Source organism: Grammomys surdaster, unplaced genomic scaffold (genome assembly GCF_004785775.1).
Source record: "Grammomys surdaster isolate TR1022 unplaced genomic scaffold, NIH_TR_1.0 125341, whole genome shotgun sequence".
In the NCBI taxonomy this organism is placed as follows: domain Eukaryota; kingdom Metazoa; phylum Chordata; class Mammalia; order Rodentia; family Muridae; genus Grammomys; species Grammomys surdaster.
This window is the reverse complement of record NW_021620215.1, coordinates 963392-978788: the sequence shown is the minus strand read 5'-3', so window position 1 is coordinate 978788 and position 15397 is coordinate 963392. Positions and strand designations below refer to the sequence as shown.

The 15397-nt window shown below is 40.1% G+C and overlaps 1 protein-coding gene across 1 annotated transcript in view; it reads left to right on the top strand.

Annotated features, from left to right (window-relative positions):
- The window catches only part of Copa (coatomer protein complex subunit alpha), a 42027-nt gene that overhangs the window by 1749 nt on the left and 24881 nt on the right, over window positions 1–15397 (top strand). The window contains exons 2-6 of the mRNA XM_028785723.1: window positions 4360–4473; window positions 5803–5876; window positions 7844–7924; window positions 10422–10498; window positions 11500–11609. Coding sequence (XP_028641556.1) covers window positions 4360–4473; window positions 5803–5876; window positions 7844–7924; window positions 10422–10498; window positions 11500–11609 — 456 coding nt within the window. The remainder of the gene's footprint in view (window positions 1–4359; window positions 4474–5802; window positions 5877–7843; window positions 7925–10421; window positions 10499–11499; window positions 11610–15397) is intronic.

The window sequence follows — 15397 nt, the reverse complement described above, 5'->3', positions numbered from 1 at the left end:
TCTACAGACTGAGTTCCAGGACAGCCAGGGCTACACAGAGAAACCCTGTCTCGAAAAACCAAAAAAAAAAAAAAAAAAGAATTCTTAGTACCACCAGGGTTATATAGAAAGACCCTATCTCAAAATGGCAAAAAAAAAAAAAAAAAAGAGAGAGACTCATCATCTCTGGTGACGGTCATGATGGCTTTAACCCCAGCACTCAGGAGCCAGATGCAGGTGGATCTCTGTGAGTTGGAGACCAGCCTGGTCTACATACCAAGTGACAGGCCAATCAAAGCTACATACTGAGACCCTGTTCCAAAAAAAAAAACAAAAAAACAAAAAAACAAACAAACTAGGGGCTAGAGAGATGGCTCAGTTAACAAGATTTACTGTTCTTCTTTTTTTTTTTTTTTTTGGTTTGGTTTGGTTTGGTTTTTGTTTTTTTCAAGACAGGGTTTCTCTGTGTAGTCCTGGCTGCCCTGGAACTCACTCGTTAGACCAGGCTGGAAGATTTACTGTTCTTGCAGAGAGGACTTGAGTTTGGTTCCCAGGTCAGCAGCTCACATCCACCTGTAATTCCAGCTCCAGGTGACCTGACCCCTCTTCTCAGCTCTGTGAGCACCTGAACTTATGTGTGTATGTACACATAAGTTAAAAGAACAAACAAAAACCAGTTTCTGGTATTTGAGTAGTTGAAGTGAGTCTTCATTTTTCTATGAGCTCTTTTCAGATTTCTTCTTGGGCACTAGAAAGGGGTAGGGGAAATCAGTACTTGAGAGTTCATTAAGAGTGCCGAATCAGAGTTACAAGGGCATACTGTCCCTACAGAGTCTGGTTCCCATCGCTCATGGCATGTGGTTCATAACGGCCTATAACTCCAGCTCCATGGGATCCAGTGCCCCCTCCTCTCCCTTAAGGCACCTACATTAATGTGCCTCTATACAGACACAAATAATTAAAAATTGAAAGTGCTAAGTTGGATGTAGTGGTTCATATCTGTAAATCTTAGCTCGTGAGAAGCTGAGGCAGGAGAATTGCTATGAATTAGAGGCTACATAATACTTGTCTTAAAAAAATAAAATTTTTTATCATAAAAATAAAAGAAACATCATGCAAAATAGGTGCCTTCATTAAGTTACTATTAGAGTATATTGATATAATGCTTTTACAACTACGGAATAGCTACCAGCGTTGGATGTGGTGACTCACACCTGTAGTACCAGCATACGAGAAACTAAGGCAAGAGGGCTGCTGCAAGATTGAGACCAGCTTAGATTACAGAGTGAGGTCATGTTGTAAAAAAACCCAAACATTCCTGGTATTGGGGCCCAGAAGTGGGCAGATACCTGAGTTTGAGGCCAGCCTGCACTAAACAGCTAGGGCTACACAGAGAAACCTTAGCTCTGAAAAAGCTTGAAAAAATTTACCAAAACATTAAATGTACATGTGCTAAGCTAGTAAGATGGCTTTGTGGGTAAAGGTGCCTGTCACCAAGGTTTGATTCCCCAGGACCACATGGTGGAATGAGAAAGCTGATTCTCATATATGGCATGTGTGCATTTAGACACAAACATATATACACCAACAAATGTAACATAAAATTTTTAGTGTACATGTTCTGTCTTGTAGCCATTCAGTTTTCAAGTCTTTAGCAAAAAGCACTAAAGCAGTTGGCCAAGATTATCTATAGAAGTGTCTTCAGTAGACCTTGTTGTTTGTTGGTTTGTTTTTGTTTTGTTTTTCCTTCGAGACAGAGTTTCTCTATGTAGCCCTGGCTTGACCTGAACTTACTGTGTAGATCAGGCTGGCCTCAAACTAAAGAGATCTGCATGCCTCTGCCTCCCAAGGGAATAAAGGTGCATGCTACCACCACCTGCCTTTGGTAGATCTTTTTTTATAGCCAGAAACTAAAGGTGAAATTTAAACGTTTCTTTAGAGTAAGGGCTTTTTGCTGTTGTTGTTTGTATTGTTTTGTTTTTAAAGACAGTGTCTCGCCGTGGTGCAGTGGTGGCTCACACCTTTAATCCCAGCACTTGGGAGGCAGAGGCAGGTGGATTTCTGAGTTCGAGGCCAGCCTGGTCTACAGAGTGAGTTCCAGGACAGCCGGGGCTACACAGAGAAACTCTGTCTCAAAAAAAAAAAAAAAAAAAGACAGTGTCTCACTATATAGCTCATGTGGGCCTCAAACTCAGTGTTTCTGTTTCAGTCTCCCAAAAGCAGGATTACAAGTATATAGTACTATGCCCAGCTTGTGTGTGTGTGTGTGTGTGTGTGTGTGTGTGTGTGTGTGTGTGCATGCTAGTGATCATACTCAGAACTACACAAGCCAGCCTTCTCCCACTGAGTAAATGTTCATTTACAAAACAGCCCAAAATGCAATAGACTAGTGAGGTGACTCAGTGATTAAAGTGCTTGCCACTGAGCCTGATGACCTGAGTTCAGTCCCTAGGGCCCATATGATAGAAGGAAGGAATTGACACCTACACGTTGTCCTCAGACCTCCACACATACGCTACGGCTCATGTGTAACCATGTAAAAACTCGTCAAGCACACATAGTAAATAAATGTCATTAAAAATTTTAAATGTAGTGCCGTTCCTTAAAGCTGTAAAAAAGAATGAGTTTCTTTTAAATGAAGTATAAAAAGGTTTATGTCATATATTTAAGTGTGAAAAGTTTCCAAAATAACAATGTATAATTCTATGTTCATAAAATAATAAGGCATGTGTTTATATGTAGCTGCACTAAAAACTTGAAGGGCACACTTCAGACTGTTAACAGTTCTTTCCTCTTTCTAGTATTTCCTTTTGTCATTCTGATGGAGTAACAAGGACTAGATTTGTTTTCCTGCCTTAAATTGCTAAACATCTAAACAAAAGTATAATGGTTTCAGCCATTGGTCAGTAAAGACTACAGGAAATTATTTTTTGAGGGAAGAAAATAAACAGAATGAATCCTATGTTTGTTTAGGTTAATGCTTAGAGAAAGATTTCAGGCTGCAGTGAAGGAAGACAGAAGAACCCTGTGGTCCATCTGAGGGACAGAGCTCAGTATTTGGGGCAACAAAGATGGAGAGCATTGGAGGTCTATATGGGTTCCCTTGAGCCTTTGTCAGAGTATTGATAGGTACATGCAGGTGAGAAAAATATCCGAAATTTAGAAGGGGGAAAAAAAACATCAAAAGGTAGTTGTGGGGCTGGAGAGATGGCTCAGTGGTTAAGAACACTTGCTGGTCTTGCAGAGGACCCAGGTTCAGTTCTCAACATCCACGTGGTGGATCATAACCACTTGTAACTCTACTGCCAGGGGATCTGACACCCTCTTCTGTCTTCTGTAGACACCAGACATGCATGTTGTACACATGGACACATACAGGCAAAATACTCATACACATAAAAATTATATTTAAAAAACTTAAGAAGTAGTTAGGATAGTTGTACATACGTATGACCCTGGGACTGGGAGGCTGAGGTGAGAAGATTATGATTTTTGAGGCCAGCTTAGATATAAGTCTGTCTTCTCTTATAAAGAAAAATTAATAATTGAGGGCTAGAGAGATGGCTTAGTGGTTAAGAACACGTGTTGCTCTTCCAGAGGCCCAAATTCAGTTTCCAGAACGTATGCCAGGTGGCTCACAACTACCTGTAACTCCAGTTCCAGGGTATTCAACACCTCTGGCCTTCATAGATACCTGCACTCATGTGTACATACCTATACATAGGCACACACCTGCACATAGTTAAAAAATAATTAAAAAATCTTAATAATAATTTTAAAATAAAGAATAAAAAGAGAAAGCAGCTATCCCTGGAGTTCACAGAAGGTTTGGTTTATATGCTTCTATAAAACAAACAAAGATTTCTTGACATTATTGAGCACCCTATAGAGACCCTCTGGTGGGTCTTCCCTCAGCAGTGGTTCCAAGTTAGACTTAGACTATACAGGTAGCTATAGACCCCCCAGTGACAAAACCAGGTCATATCTGTTGAATTCCAACTAAGTTGTACCTCAGAACAAAATAAATACCTAACAAAAAAATGTATTGTGTTTGGTATCCAATAATGGCCAATTATCAGCCAGGAGGTGATACAGTGAACTTTTAATCCCAGTACTCAGGGAGGCAGAGGCCGGCAGATCTCTGTGAGTTTAAGACCAATGTGGTCTTCAGAGGGAATTCCAGGACAGCCAAGGCTAAACAGAGATGTATCTTTTAAAATTAGGGAAAACGTTATCAGGCATGTTGAAGGGATAGATAGATAGCCTCTGGTTAATCTAGTTGGTTTTTTTTTTGTTTTTGTTTTTGTCATACATGACAAAAGATGATATCAGGGACCTTAACTTATTGTATAACTTTCTGCTTTTTTCTCCCTTCCCCAGGCCTTAGTTTTCATCCTAAAAGACCCTGGATCCTGACCAGTTTACACAATGGGGTCATCCAGTTATGGGACTATCGGATGTGCACCCTCATTGACAAATTTGATGAACATGATGGTAAGTTAATTTTTTGGGAAAAATTAAATGAGATGACTCAGTGTTGAAATATGTTAGCTGTTCTTTTCAGAAGATTTGAGTGCACTTCCCTGAACTCAAATACCTACATCAATCCAGAGCTCACAACCACTTGGAACTATAGCTCAAGGGATGTGATACTCTTTTGTGGCCTCCACTGACACTTGAGCACATGTGCATGTGTACATATACAAAATAAAAGCGAATTTTTTTTAAGGACAAGCATTTATCATCCCCCAAATAAGAATCCTAGCTTGATAAGGATTCCTCCTAAAAGTAAAGAATGTGGAAGTAAAAGGGGGTAGAAACAAACAAACAAAAACTACAAATAGGAGTTTTTTGGGGGCTGGGTGGCACATACCTTTAGTGTCAGCACTTGGGAGGCAGAGACAGGCAAATCTCTTGAGATTGAGGTCTACAGGGTAAGTTCCAGGACAGCCGGGCTATACAGAAAAACCTTGTCTCCAAAAAAAAAGAAGAGGAGGGGGAAGAAGAGGAAGAAGAGGAGGAGGAAGAAGAGGAGGAGGAAGAGAAGAGAAAGAAGAGGAGGAAGAAGAAAAAGAAGAAGGAGGAGGAAAGAGAGAGGAAGGAAGGAAGGAAGGAAGGAAGGAAGGAAGGAAGGAAGGAAGGAAGAAAGAAAGAAAGAGAAAGAAAGAAAATAAATCATATTAGTGCACCTATGGTGGCCTGCTGGGGAAAGGACTTCTAAAAGGCAAAAATGTCTGGAAGGCTGTGGTACAAGGCCATTTTTGCTAGTTAGGAGTGGAAGTCTCTGAAACCAAAGAGAACACATAGCTCTTCTTAAAATTGAAGGTGTTTATACCTGAAATGAAACTGAATTCTACCTGTGTATAAAGCAAAAAACAATGCAGTGACTCCTGGAGGCAAATCAAACAGATCCAGAGTGATCTGGGAAAAGTAACTCAGGCCAGAGAAACAGAGGCATGGTTCACACCAAATTCTGAAGCCACCTTCCTGTAAAGGCCACTGGACAGAGTCCATATGCTGCTGTGCCCTTCCCAGATTTAAACTAAAGAAAATTAAATATGTAAAGTGTATCTGTGCTTTTGTTTAAAAAAGAATCGTAGTAGGAACTGGTGAGGTGGCTCAGGATAAAGCAGTGCTGCCAAGCCTGAATCCCTTAGTTCCATCCCTTGGACTCACATGGTAGAGGAGAGAATTGACTGCAGCTTATCTTCTGACCTCTGTATGTGTACCCACTCACATACACACAAATTGTTTTAAAAAGCCTTTGACAAAGACATTAGAGGATGTCTTTCCTTATCAGACATTGCCTGTCTTCTTCCCTAGGTCCAGTGCGTGGCATTGACTTCCATAAGCAGCAGCCACTGTTCGTCTCTGGAGGAGATGATTATAAGATTAAGGTACAGGGGATCTGGCATGGCTGGGAATAATAAATAGGACGATGTTGTGGTAAAGTTTGAGAATTATGGAAAGAACTAAAAGACAGGAGAGGATAGGAGAATTCATGTATACAAACTTAGGCTTCTAACATTATCCAGAGCACTTACCCAGCAAATGCTTACTGAATATTTATTGTATATCAGAAACTTACTTTGTGTGAGAATTGAAAGATAAATACAAAGTGACTTCTAGTCTCAAAGAGACTTTAATACAAGGATAAATGTACACATACATAATATGTGTAGTTTGGAGAATGATTTAATAAATACTCAAAATAAGAAGGCAGTCCAGGTACAGAGAAGGACATGGCATAGCTGGATGTCTTTGAGAATCTCCAGTTGGTTTTAGAGAGTTAAGATCTGGAGAAGGTGGGCCAGGGAGCAGAAGGACGAGAGGGATGAGATCGTGAGCATGTGTTTGCAGTGTTCATGAGTCCTCTGGATATTGCACAGACATGGAACCAATTCTGGACCGTAACTATAGAAGTATAAGATTTACATGGAACTATGTTTGTTTGTTTGTTTGAGACAGGGTTTCTCTGTGTAGCCCTGGCTGCCCTGGAACTCACTCTGTAGACCAGGCTGTCCTTGAACTCAGAAATCCGCCTGCCTCTGCCTCCCAAGTGCTGGGATTAAAGTTGCGCATCACCACCGCCTGACCGATTGTTTTTTTTTTAATGTTACTCAGCTGGTAACAAAGAAAAGATTGGATGAGTTAGGAAGGACTAGAGACATAGATAGATACTCATGAGGAAATTATCTTATAAGTGCATTGGCAAGTAAACAGAGCCTGAACCAGTACCATCTGAGTAGAGAGGAGAGCTTAAACAAGAGTGGGTATTTGTAATGAGTGCTGGAGGGATGAGAAAGAAAGGAAAGTGGATGAGAAATCATTGCTGTATTTTTCCCCTTGGTGCTGGGGATTGATCTTAAGGCCTTGTGTGTTGGGCGAGTACTCTACCACTGAGTTACATCCCCAGCCCTAAGAAGATATCATTAGCTTGGAAAGACAAAGCAGGAGTAGTAGAGTTTTCTGGAGTTTGAGGAATGGATAATTCGATATTGGCTCTGATGTGCTTGAGATACCTAAGAGACTCACTGAAGATGTTTGGGATTTGTCTCTAGAAGAGGGAGCTAAAGTCATAGTGTTGAAGGCGCTGCACAGGGAACAGATTGAGTGAAGTGTTTATTTTAAAAGAGAGGGGCAACTTTCCCGTGAGGAGCCCGTGCTCACACGTGGGTATGTCTTACATTCTGTGACTTCTCTTTGAGAAGCCTATGTTCATGTTCTTGGGAGTGTCTTCCTTTATTCTGAGTACCTCTGTTTCTCTTAACCGTTGTGCTTAAGTCTACATTAAGATATCTTTATTAAACCCCAGTTCTAAAGGGGAAAAGAAGTATTGGTATAGGAAAGAATAGTTTTATAGTTTGGAGATAAGCCAAGGAAAAGCAAAACCTAAGATGTCAGGTAGGAAGGAAATTTGGGAAAGATAAAGTCAGAATGAGATCCAGACTGAGAAGAAGCTTTTAGATTGGCGTGTTGGGAGTTCCTTACTAGTCATAGCGCCTACCTCTCCGGTGAGATAGTAGATAGGATGGAGGCAGTTCTGTGAAGACTGACTGTAACAGACGTAAAAGACAGTAAAGGCAGGTGACGGGGCTGAGGGTATGGCTCATTTAAGTGGAATACTTATCTAGTGCTCATGAAGCTCAGCACCATATAAAACAGGGTATGTGTAATTCTCAGTGCTCAGGACTTGGCAGGAGGATTAGCAATTCAAGGTCATTGTTGGCTGTGTAGCAAGTTTGAAGACCACCTGGGCTATGTGAAACCCCTGTCTCAAACAAGCAAACAGAAAGAAACCTGATGAGCCTTTCAGAAGTCCAAGACATTTACATCCTCTTCGGTTGAATTTCTGTCTTTGCAGGTTTGGAATTACAAACTTCGGCGCTGCCTCTTCACATTGCTTGGACACTTGGATTATATCCGTACAACCTTTTTTCATCATGTAGGTGGCTGTTGACCTTCATTATGCAGCATTGTAATTTTTGCAGAGTAATGTATATGCCTTACTGGACATACTTACTGACCAACCTCCCTCCCTCCCTGCCTTTTTTTTTTTTCCATGCTGGGCATTTAATCTGGTATCTTATGAATACCAACAAAATACTCTGCCATTGATCCCAGCAGTGGTCTCCTTATCCTCAAGAACCCATGCTTTAGGGCTGAGGGAAGTAGTTTAATTGGTATGTGCTTCTATACAGGCATAAAGATAGCAGTTCAATCCCCAAAGCTAAGCCTGGTGGCACACAGTTCTAATCTCAGTGTTGGGGAGATAGAGTCAGACAAGCTATGTAATATTCAGTTTAATTGGATCCAATGGGCTTCTCTAAGAGGAAGTTATTGCTTTTATATAGAGGAATGTAGAGATTTTATTTTGTTTACTGATCTGTGAAATGAAAGTCTGTAGGCTAATTCCGTGTGTGGTATTATTATTAAGCAGTAGTATGCCCGGAAGGTCAAATTAAGACACCATTTGAGTGACCTAATAAACATTTTGAAGTATTAACGATCAGGTACCTCTGTCTAAGGATTTTGGGAATCTGGTGGAGACTGTTCCCTTAGCCAGTTTCAGACTCACTGCCTTCTTTAATCTATCAAGTTCGTTCTCTCTCTCTCTCTCTCTCTCTCTCTCTCTCTCTCTCTCACTCTCTCACTCTCTCACTCTCTCTCACTCTCTCATATTTTTCTCTTTTTCCTTTGAGACAGGGTCTTACTATGTAGTCATATCTGGCTTGGAACTCACTATGTAGACTAGGTTGGCCTCAAAGTCACAGGGATCCACTGGCTTGTCTCGCAAGTGCTGGGGTTAAAGATGCGAGCCACCATGTCATGCCATTTGTCTGATTTCATATGGAAGATTTGAGAATGAATTAGAGAGATTCATGGCCTCTTCTCTAATCCTGTTATGACAAGGTCTCCCTATAATTCAGTGCTATAATTCAATGAAACAAGTATTTACTGATTTTTACTTGTTTCCTTTATTTATTTATTTATTTATTTATTTATTTTTTAATTTTTTTTTATTTTATTTTATGGATATGAGTACTCTGCAGCTATCTTCAGATACACCAGAAGAGGGCATCAGATCCCATTACAGATGGTTGTGAGCCATCATGTGGTTGCTGGGAGTTGAACTCAGGACCTCTGGAAGAGCAAACAGTGCTCTTAACCACTGAGCCATCTCTCCAGCCCGTTTCCTTAATTTAAAATATGTCCAACTGTTGGGCAGGGATAAGGGACATGGGTTGTTTTGTTTTGTTTTTGAAACATAGTCTCACTTGTAAATTTATCATTTATTCTCCTGTTGTAATTGTCTCTAAGACTTACTGCCTCAGTCTGTTAACCTAGGCCTAGTCCTAGAAGTTTCTAGCCTCTGTTTAATCTTACCTAGGTGTAGCATGTTTTCAGCCTCTGAGACTTACTGCTGAATAAGCTCATCCTTCCTGGTTCTTTCTGATCTCTGGCTGGCTGGTTGAACTCAGCTGTTCTGACTCTAATGCGTCTCCAAGCTGACTGATTCAATCTGGCTTCTCTGGGCTTCTCCTGAATTGCTCTGCTTAACTTTGGCAATCTGTCCTAATCTCCTGTCTTCACCTGTGTCTAGCCTTTTCTCTCTCTATAACTGGCCCAGTAAAACTACCTCCTTATTTCTTTACACTGGCCCTGAAGTAGCTTCCTTTTCCTTTCTCTTCTTGTGAGAGTTGGGCATGTCAGATCTTTCTCTGATTTGTCACTTTGTCTGCCACTCAATTAGACATCACTTTCAAACACGGGGCTTCGTTCTACAAACTAACTTTACCTTTATTGTTTGGGATTAAAGGTGTGTACTAAGGGTGTGTCTGTATTCCAGCCAGAGGGATTAAAGGTGTGTGCTAAGGCTGACCCACACCAGAACTAAAAACAGATTTTTTTCCAGTAACAACATAATATTGGTGTTCACAGTGTGATCTAATATCCTGCAGTACTTACTTTGTGGCTCTAGCTGTCCTGGAACTCACTGTGTATACCATACTCAAAGAGTGGCCTCAAACTCAAAGAGATCCACCTGCCTCTTCCTCCCAGGCACTGGTATTAAAGATGTGTACCACCACGCCTGTCTGGTATGTGTTTGTTTTTTTAATATAAAAATCTTAGCATAGGATAAAATGATTGTAAAAATTATGAGTAAAACATTTAATAATAAATACTCATTTGTAATTATCATAAAAAGAACATTGCCTAGAGTAAGTTGCTATCCATTCTAGGCATAATAGTATACATTTTTAAAGTCCTAGCACCCTCAGCACTTGTGACCACGTGGTTTCAAGGCTAGCTTGAACTACATAATGAGACCCTGTCTGAAAAACCAAGTCCTGGGGATGATAGAACACTTGTCAAGCATGCACAAGGCTCTGGCCTAACAGCACAAGATTGTTCAGAGCCTTGTTTGAAATGTCTTTCAGGAATATCCTTGGATTTTGAGCGCCTCAGATGATCAGACCATTCGGGTGTGGAACTGGCAGTCTAGAACCTGTGTCTGGTAAACCAAGAGGCAGTAGCCTCAAAAGAGGGTTTAATTCTTCCTAGATTTTTATAGTCAGCTGCTTTTCAGGTCAGTCATCTTCCTTCCCAGGTGGTCCATGTCTGCTAATTCACTGCTGATCATATTTTAGGATCCTTTTCAATATAATAATATCAATCTGGATTTTGTAGTATCTTAACCAGAAGAAAGGCATGTTAAGTAGGCTTTTAGAATAGAATGTTTAGCTGCTTTTTAGTTCTAGTCCTATACAACTTGAGTTGGGATCTGGACAGTGACTCTTCGTGTTTGAACTGGTTCTCTAGAGCCTTTAGAGGTATCCTACTAAATTCTAAAAGTATATTTCCTATAAGAATTACTAAGATTGCATTTATTTTCATATTTTTATGTCTTTAATCTGAGAGAATTGTATAATCTCAATTCCTTGAAATTAATGATATTTAAATATTAAACAATTAGTACCAGAAAAAGAATTATTAGAGCAGGTAAAGATGGCACAGTGGATAAAGGTGCAATGCAGGCCTGGCAGCCTGAGTTTGCTCCATGCAGAGGTGGATGGAGAGAACTGACTCTACATGGTACCCACTGCTGCTGCTCCCGTAAGAAGAAAATAATACTAATAAAAAACACGTTTTCTTTTGTTTGTTTTTTAAGACAGGGTTTCTCTGTGTGGCCCTAGCTGTCCTGGAGCTCTATCTGTAGACCAGGCTGGCCTTGAACTCAGAGATCCTCCTGCTTCTGCCTCCTGAGTTCTGAGATTAAAAGCATGTACCAGCACTGCCTGGACAAAAAAAGAAATATATGTTTTTAAAAGAAGCTGTTAGCACAGGTGGCATTGCTTATTACTAGTTCAAAGTTGTTAGGATGACTTACCTTGGCTACACAAAAAAATACAATTAGATAAGCATTTATTGAATATCAAGAAGGTATTTAGCTTAGGGAGGCTGTTGATTTCTGCCTTTAATGTTGTTTTGTTTTTGTTTTTTGTTTTCCCTTTGCAGTGTGTTAACAGGGCACAACCATTATGTAATGTGTGCTCAGTTCCACCCCTCTGAAGACCTGGTGGTATCAGCTAGCCTGGACCAGACTGTCCGCGTTTGGGATATTTCTGGTGAGCTGCCCAAGTTCAGGGGACAATCTAGTCATGTCTGGCGCAAAACTGCAATTGCTTACAATAGCAAGGGTGTTTGACTTAGAACAACAAAAATTAGAATATTCCATTCCTATATAATGCCATCTTTATTTTTGAAGCTATTGAATCTACTTTGAAAGTTCTTCGTGTTAGAGTATTTTCTGTGAAAGTGGCTTACTCTAGGAAGCTAATTTGATTTAACTTCTTTAGTTACCTCAGATTTTCATTAAAATATGTACATCTGAGTTATTTGGTTAAGAGCCAAGCTTTACATTCAAATATTTTACACAGTTTAATCCCATTCACATATTTTTACAAAAATAAAAATTGACACTTTGCAAGTAAAGGGGAACCGTGAGCCCTGCTGCCTTATTTGTAAATGGAAAAGTCTGCCTATTAGATCTTTCTCTGTAGTAAGAGACATTCACTGGGAAGGAGTTGCAACTTTTTTTATCCAGAAAACTTTTTAATTAGCTTTCTAAGACTTTATAGACTTTGGATAATTAGGCTCATTCTTCTAGTCATAATTTACATATAGTGATTTTGAGATAAGGGCTGAAATTTGAGTGTCCTACAGAGGTCTAAAATGTTGCTACACAGAGAATTTAATACTGAGAAAGGTCTGTGGCGTGTGGAGGGGCTTTGTGCTGGGATAGGGACTATGCGGAGACTCGAAATGCTGTGCTTCTCTACACAGTTACGTTATTCTAAAAAGTCACTCACTGACTTATCTTTATTTGCCACTTCAGAAATTCTTAGAAATTGAGTTCTCTGGAAAGTCAGTGGTGATAAATACAAATCAGTGTTTCTTTCCAAAACGGGAAGGCCCTTCTAGGCCCTTATCTGCTTCTCTGTGGAAATAAAGTCATTAACTTTCACCATCGGACTGCTGAGGTGGTAACTACCCAACTTCCCTGTAACTCCTGGGCTATGGCAGTTTAGTATTTGCTGTTTTTATAAACCATTAGTGAACAGCAAGTAAAAAATTGAATTCCTGAATCCAGTATTTGGGATGTGGTAATAGCAATTACAATTTATATATTGTAGAAATAAACTAAGAGGATGCTATCGTCTCAACACTTTCAAGGTAGAAGCAGGAGGATCAGGAATTCAGAGTCATTCTTGACTACACAATGAGTTCAAGGCCAGCCTGGGCTACATGAGACCCCAACTCTAAGAACCAAACCAAAGAATAAAACCAAACAAGCCAACGAGGGAGAGGAGGGCAGGGCAGTTGGAGAGTGAAATAACTGTACCATGCTGTCTCTGCAGTTTCTAAAAGTTTCGAGTCCCAAGACAGTGTTGTAAACAAGATTGTTTTGGAGATAAGGTGTTCATCCTCTAGGGCTTTGCCATTGCAGTTTTCTGTCAGACCGACTAGGCTATTTGAAGTACACCCAGATATGACCAGCCATGCCAACGGGAGGAGCATGGTACAGGCACCATGAGCTTGTGCCCTCTCCTCACTGCCAGTACTGGGGAGCTTAGCATTCACTCTGTCCATAACCTAGCTGTGGCTTTCCATAGCGTTTCACCATGCACACATTCTAGACATCCTCTCTGTCTCAGGAGGCACACCCCTAATGAGGTTGGTTCCCAGCTCCTGCTGTCCCAGCTGATCAGGGACAGTTATGTAGAATAGTCTGAGTTCTGTGAGAAAGTTGCTGTAGGAAGTACCTTGTGTGACTTTTCTCAGTTCTCCTAGGAATGGTGTACTGCTGATTCCATCCTAGAGCATGGGTCAATTTTATGCCTGCCTAAACTGCTGTTTTCAGGTTCCAGGGGTTCATCCCCAGAACACTGGATTAAGAAGGCCCTGTTCTGTTCCACTTTCAAGTTACTGCTTGTGCCACCTGCTACCAGCACAGCATGTTCCTGTGGTCTAGCTAAAGTGATTGGAGAAATAACATTTTTTTAAAAATCTGTTAATTAAAATAAAGCAATTTGGGCAAGTAAGGTGCCCAGGTTCTCATTTGTGACCATGAAATGCCCAAGGCAAGAAGCACCCTTCATTACCATTTGCAGGAAGAAAACATGTTTATATCAAAATTAAGGGTCTTAGATTAGAGGTGTGTGGGAGAGTATGACCTTAGTGGGGTTGTGTTGCTCTTGAATGTGTGAATTGCATGGATCGCTATGTGGTATTGCAACTGCTATAAATTGTAGATGTTACAGTGAGGAGAATGTAGTGCTAACCGGCTATACTAATGTGAATGTTCTTTACTGTTTCTCTGCTGACTCAGTTGACTTTAAATCCTTTAACCAGAGTGGAAGGAGATGCTTTGGTATTTAAATAAGTGGAAGTGCTTTCGGGCTAGACTTTTACACTTCTATTATCCTTTCCTCAAAATTAGCAGACTCTTCAAGATTCCGTTTTGCTTTATTTCTGATAAGTCTGAACACAAGAAGAGAAACCAGCTTTCTGGTCTCTTAGGTATTGACATTAACATTTTCAAGACAAGAAAGTACATTTAAAATAAGAGGATGAGTAATCTCAAATTTAGGGGACTGATGAAATTCTGATAGTTTTGACTCTCTCTTTTGAAAAGAACACTCTGAGCTAGTGGGTAACACCAAGAGAAAGTAGAGAGACCTCTTTAAGGCAGAGCAATCCCTTAACAGCTCTCCCTTGTGGATTTGGACTCTTGAGCTCACTGCAACCTGAATATTCTGTTAGCCTGGCCAAAGTCATCTATTTAAAGGGGAAGAGTTTTAAAAACTAACCATGGAAGATGGGTTACTGTTTTAGCTTGTGCTTCCAAGTAAACTGTCAGTTAAATTATTTTAATATGCTTACACCTTTGCATGTCAAGCCCATGTAATTCAGGCTCACTCTTTTAAATATCCACTAAAATACATTAATATGCTGCCAAATCCTTTCCTCATCCCTCTGTCTCCACTGCTTCCCTGGTCCCCACTGGGAGGCATACGTAACTGGTCCATTCTGAGAGTGTGCTCCTCTCCCTCTGGATTTGGGTAGCTGCTGTAGAAATTTTCCATCTGTCGCTCAGTCCTAGTGAGTGCCTTGTCGAAGGCTCAAACACTTCATCTTTAAGTATCTTTTCACTGCCTGTCACTGTTCATCTGTTTCGCCCTTCCCTTTTTCCTGGATCATTGCAGGCAAGTGCAACAAAGGCTTCAATTCTGTCGTACAGCTTTCCTTTTAATATGTTTGTTGAAGCCTATTGGAGGTGAAATTCCTCACAGCTGTCTGGTTTTGTATCTTTTTGAATCTGTTTTATACACTTCACTCAATAGAAAAAATTGATAGATCCTATTAAAGGGACAAATGGAAGGCATCCTTATGATCATGTATTTATGAAGCGTGAGGAAAAGCTTCCTTTTTATCATCCAGTTTATGTCTCTATGCCTATGGCTAAGGCATCTCTTGAATTAGGCATAAAATAATTAAAACTGTTCATGCAGTGCTGGAATTAGGCACTACCCTAGCAGAAGTACAAAACAGTTTACAGCACTGGCAAGAAGATCAGTCATTTCAACTTCTTTTCTTTCTCTACACATTTTAGTGTGAAGCTTCTTAGGATTTATTTTCAATGGTATGTTTTATTTAGTCTTTGCTTTAAAATATTGTCTTTTTAAAAAGATTCCATAAATATTAGAAAACTATCTTACCATTTTCTCTCTCAAATATTTTAAAAGGTATGAATTTACTCTTAATTTTGTTTTGTGTAATTTGGCATAATTATATATGATTATTACCTATCTTTAAGGGTTGTTATCAGAATTAAATCTGATGAAACTGGTAC